This window comes from Plasmodium brasilianum, chromosome 7 (assembly GCF_023973825.1).
Source record: "Plasmodium brasilianum strain Bolivian I chromosome 7, whole genome shotgun sequence".
Taxonomy (NCBI): domain Eukaryota; phylum Apicomplexa; class Aconoidasida; order Haemosporida; family Plasmodiidae; genus Plasmodium; species Plasmodium brasilianum.
The window spans coordinates 76,309-82,603 of record NC_090120.1 but is presented as its reverse complement, the minus strand read 5'-3'; the positions used below and the strand labels follow the sequence as shown (position 1 = coordinate 82,603).

Genomic DNA, 6,295 nt, shown 5'->3' with positions numbered 1-6,295 from the left:
AATATAAATATACAGTAGTAATTTAAATTTAGGATGCATATTTCATAATAGATTAGTTACTGCCGTATGTATACTACTTTTTAAAAAAATTATGCACAATAATATATTCCTATTAGTATATGATTATAATAATTAATACATCATTTAAAATAATACTTCAGAAATATAATGTTTATAATATTACAGTTATTGACAAGATATCATCTTTAAAATTATTAAATATTATCTTAATATATATAGGAATATAATGTATATATATTCTCTATATTTTCTATAGAAGAGAAACTTACCATTTATATAATATGATGTGACATATATATTAATTAGTATATTTTGAAAATGATTAATAAAAAATTATTTAATTAGTATACTACTTTAAATAAATAAATTATTTATTCTAATATTTGTGTATGAATTGGAAATATGTTATATTAATTAAATTAGTTTTAGATTGATTATTCGGTAAAATCTAAAATACATATATATGTTTTACTAACTATTTACGAATAAACAAAATTTTAAATAAATACAGAATCCTTTATCATTAGAAGTATATAATTGTAATTTTTTATATTAGAATATATAAATATATGAAAATATTATATGATGGAAAAAAATATAAAATTGCATATTATTAAAATTGCTATGTTTCTCTTAACTCGGATATGCCATTTTAACAATGATCTGGTGCGATTACGTTATCTAATGATATAATCATTATTTATATTTTTATTGTTTAATTTTTTTTAATACAATTTTTTAACATTATATTGTATTATAATTTAAATAATAAATATACACTTTGTTCATTTAGAGTACATTTAATAAATCCCTCGATGAGAATTGCTGTATTAGTAGAAGATTAGTTACAACAACTTATGCATCACCAGCCAAATATGAAATGAATAAAAATTCAATTAATATTTGTTTAGAAGAAAATATTCAAAATAATGAAATGAGCGAAAAAAAAGGTATATCTTATAATAAAAAAGGAATCAAAAGAAAAATCACACTACCAAACAGAAATTTATTAAATAAGGCACAATACTACGCAGAAGTTGTGGATTATAATAATGCAATGTTTGATGGAAAACATTTACATTTTGAAAAAAAATGGATTAAAAAAAAAAATTATGATGATTTTATTGACAAAAATAGGAAAATATGTGATATATATTTAAAAAAATTAAAATTTAGAAATTATGGATTTGGAGTTTCTCTATTTTTTCTTTTTTTCTTGTTGGGAATTGTAATTCCCGTATTAACAGTATTTAAACCTTTGATAGATGCATGGAAAACTATTGATACAAATCATCCATTGCATTTTTTAACAGAAATTACGAAATGGATGGATGTGGAAAAGAAACCTTACATTTATATAATACTTTTTAGTGTACTTATGGTTATGTTATCTGTTATGCTAATAATAGCGCTTTATAAGATCTTAAGAAATAACGAAAAATATAAAAAAATTAAGTTAATGACGGGGTTAATTGACTAATAACGTACATATATATTGTTGTAAAGGAGTATTTAATATGACATAATAAGCATAATATATTTAGTTATATACTTAATAAACATGATGTAATTTCAAAAATTAAATAGTTTTATCTTTGCATATCTGGTCTATTTGATGCTCAACAGTAAAAATATATTTTCTTTTTATTTTGTGTATTATAGTGTTTTAATATTTTGGAATTTGGTATTTAAATTATTGTTCAAATTTAAATATATTTCTCCCATATATATATTTATGTATTCAAATTGACTTCTATGAAATATATAGGTTTATGCGTTAAATTTTATATATAAAAGAACAATTGATATAATTTTTAAGATTTGTGATAATTTGTATTTGTAAAAAAGAGTTTTTCTTTTTATTTTATATGATGTTTTAGTTTAATATTATTGTGCGTACAGGTTTTTAAGAAAATGTATTATTTATTTAAAATATAAAATATATGTATGTTTTTTTTTATTCTTTTAAATGAGTTGAATATATATTTGTATATTGATATATACATATATTTTCTACTAAAAAAAAAATTAGTACTTATTTATAAAATAGGTTTAATGAGAAATATGAAATAGAATATACTTATCATAAAAATCTTTTGAAGAAGATTCAAGCTTATTTTTCATTGTAATAATGTTAAATTACAAATTTATAATAAATAAATATTTCTTTTAATTTATGGATTATTTATAACTGCTTAATAAATTACCAAGTATAAATAGTTATATGAAAAGTTAAATCATTTATAATTTTATTATCGCGCTTAATCTTACAATTAATTGAGTTTTGTGCAAATTCCTTAGATATATATCATAATGAAAGTTTCTATATAAAAAAGATTTATATTTTAATCATTTTTTTAAATAATAATAAGATTAAATTAAAGAATTATATAAATTCAGACATTCATAGTTTATTGTTTAATTTTTATTATTATTTTAAATATTATATATTTATCCTTCTTATAACATCTCCATCATGTGATTTATATTCGTTTTATTTAAGTTATTGCTATAAATTTTAAATTATCCATGATTATCATTTAATATATCTAAGAAATATTTTTATAAACAATAAATCAAAAAATATTCAATAAATAAAATTACACAAGTATTTTTTTGTTTTATGAGATAATGATTTTGTTTTTAACAAAAGAGGATATATGGAAAATGAATTTTCTTCAATTGCATTGATTAAGCAATTTCATTATGATTTATTTATTTTTCCTTATTATGGAGAAATATTAGAGATTTCTATCATCGAATGACAAATTTGTATTTTAAACCTTTTTAATAATTAAAATACTTTTTGTTAATTTTATTTTAATTCATGGTTCCATATTTTAAAATGAATGTTAGATAACTTAGAATAAAATATTTCTATCGTATTTAGACATTATAAATTAGAATAGTTTTGGCTTCATAATTCAATAATTATTTTACTATTTTTAATATATAATTTTATATTTAGATTTATATATCGATGTTTTATTTTAAATATTTTTAAAATTATCCACTTTAATTTTTCGGAATATTTTATAAAATCATAACTTAATATTTAATCTTCATAATTAGCGTTCTTTTATTCCATTTGAATAAAATTATATAAGCACGACAACACCTAGTACGCTTTCTCTAGCAACAAATATTAATATAACAGCTTTATTTGTAATTTTTTTAGGTTTCTGGCAATTACTGAGTTTTTTTTGTATAAAGGATGGAAAATGATGCATTTGTGGGGTCTGTAGTACGTAAAATAAAGAAGTTTAAAAGTCAGTTTATAGTTATATATATATATAGTACAAATTTAAATTGAACATGAACTTGTTTAACTTAAATTAATATGTATTTTTATATCTGTTTCACGTTTTTGTAAATAGTAAAAGCTTGTTATGATATATTTTACTCTCTGAATATATTTATTTTTAAAATATTTCTCATTTAATTCTATAATCTCAAACATATTATCGCCTGTTCAGAAAAAATCGTATAATCTATATAGCCAATTTATATATAAAGATAGAGAATAATATAATAAAAAAATGCATACAAGAAAGGCATATAATATTCTTGTAAAATAACATAAATAAAATTAAAAAAAAATTTTATATAAATTCCATTTCATAAAAACATGGTGAAAATTTAAGATTATTAAATCAATAGAGTTATGTTGTTATCATGTGAAGAGTTAGCATAATAATAATGATTTTCTTGCTATTATTTATCTTTATAATTCATGCAATAAAAATATACATTTAATTACAAAATAAAAATGCTACAGTTATTATAATGCAATAATTGAATTATACTGTAATATATAATAGCATGCAATAGAAAGTGATATAAGAAAACTTAGTGATAAAAAAAAATTATTAAAAAATATATATATGTATACATTTAATTTCTTATATTTTATATATTTTTTTATCGAATGAAATATTAATTCTATTTGGGTAAATTTCTAACATGTAGAAAAAAAAGGAATGTAAAAAAGAAAAGTTGTTGCCATATTTTATAAAATACATTTTATGTATTAGAAAAATAAATTATGAAGTCATATGTTCCAATTCCATACATATTTTGAATACGTTGTACTATTACATATAAATTTGTCAACATTAATCCATAGATATCTACAATGTTAAAAAATTTTAAATATTTCAATAAACACCTTTTTTCTATTTTAACTTTACTAATTTAAAAAAAAATTTCAGAATATTTTCTTTTTAAAATATGTGATCCAATATTTTTTAATTGTATATTAATAATCATATATGAACATGCCCTTTGGAAACAACTGTAGAGTGAAATTAATGGAGAAATATTCCTATAGGTAGAATAGATTAACATAAAAAAAAAAAAAAATAGCTCTTTATTATAAGATGTAAAAACTATTTTGTACATTATAACTATATATTTAAAAATAAAAATATAATAATAAAATATTTTTGTACAATCCAAAAATATTTATTTATAAGTTGTTTTTACTTTTCTTTAATTTTATTTGTTATTTATTTAATTATAATTAAATATTTATAATATAAATGAAGTAAGAAATGTGACGGCAAGCTTCTACCTTAGCATACGTAATCTAAGGGAATATTAATAGAATGAATGGAATAAATATATATTTAAAAATAAATGTTACCATAATGTGTTATTCATAAAAAAGAAGCTTAATAAGGTACGTGAACATATATGATTATCAAATAATTTTTTCTTGGAAATATTTTGGTAATTATATATTAAAAAAAATAGTACTAAAAATATATATATTTAAAAATTAATTGTTTTATTTTACACGTATACGTAGCTTTTAGTTTTTTTTTTTTTATTTTTCTAATTAATTTATGTAAAATATCATTTTTTAAAATAATTTCTTTTTTTTTGGAGTAATTTTTTATTTCTTATTTTTCTGTTTATCAACTTATTTTTTTGAAATAAAGAAACACATATTAGTTTTAATATTTTATTAAATAAAGTGCAAATATCATTAAAAATTAAGTTAATATATTATAAGAAATAAAAAATATCGTTATATATTAGGTATTATGTTTCTGATTATTCGTATGAAATAGTTAATATCCAATAGTATTATTTTTATTTACTGAATATATGTATTTTGCATATTATAGATACCCCAAATTACAATTCTAAGGGAGTAGATGAATAGTTATATAAATTTACTATATTATTATCCTAATTTAGTAATTGCTAATTCATTTGAATTCTTTATAAATTACATAAATATTTATAATCTAATAAATGAATAAGAAAAAATATAAATTTTTTTATTAAAGAAACAATAAACGAAAACAAGTTAGTGAAACAAGACTATTATGATAAAAATGCATTTAATGAAAGAATAACTACTTTTTTTCGTATTTTACTATCATATAATATGAATATTTTTTGAGAATATATATATATAATTAATAAAAAAAATAAGGAAAAAATTAATTAGAAGAATTAAAAAATATTTCATTTACAAATTCTGATATAAAATATACTTAATTAAATAACATAATTTTTAAAAATCATTATATAAAAATATATAATTTAATAAGCATTAATATATGTATTTTTTTCTTACTTTTGGTTGTAAGTTATAAATTTGATTTTTTAATTGAGATTTAGTCCTTTAATGAATGAAAGTTTTATAGAATATTTTTTCTTGGTATAACATTACTATGATTATATTATTAAAACCACTAATAATATTGAACAACAATAAACCGTTTTTCCAAAATATAATGTAAATAAAATTATAATTATTAATAGAAAAATAACAACATAATTAGATAATATCATCTCAATATATACGAAAATGTGTTATATATATTCTATACATTTTATATTCTATATATTCTATATACTAGATAAATTAATTATTTGAAAATATTAAGAAAACTTATATTTTTTTTAATACATTTTTTCAAGGATTAGTAAAAAAACACTTTAATTAATCTCCTATATTATATAATTAGATTATACATTTTTAAAATTCTTGAATAAATTCAAATTTTTTTATTTTTATTAAATATACTTATTTGAAAATATAAATAAGATACTAATTTTTTAATATATATTTAAAGTTCTCATTTTTTTTATCTGATTTACAATAAATTTCAGTTATATATATTTTATTAGGTTTTTATGGAATTATATAAAAAAAAAATTATAAATATAAATGTAGTATCATTTGTGATTAGAAGTATAATATATTATTGAAAATTTATTCCTCATTATATATATTACAATTATAAAGATGTATATC

At 17.4% G+C, this 6,295-nt stretch overlaps 1 protein-coding gene across 1 annotated transcript; it reads left to right on the top strand.

Annotated features, from left to right (window-relative positions):
* Positions 1 to 606: 606 nt before the first annotated feature.
* Positions 607 to 1,501, top strand: MKS88_001766 (uncharacterized protein; the record flags this gene model as incomplete). Its single annotated transcript, XM_067214723.1, has 2 exons — positions 607 to 687; positions 815 to 1,501. The coding sequence occupies 2 exons, from the start codon at positions 607 to 609 to the stop codon at positions 1,499 to 1,501; spliced, it is 768 nt and encodes a 255-aa protein (XP_067074073.1).
* Positions 1,502 to 6,295: the final 4,794 nt, after the last annotated feature.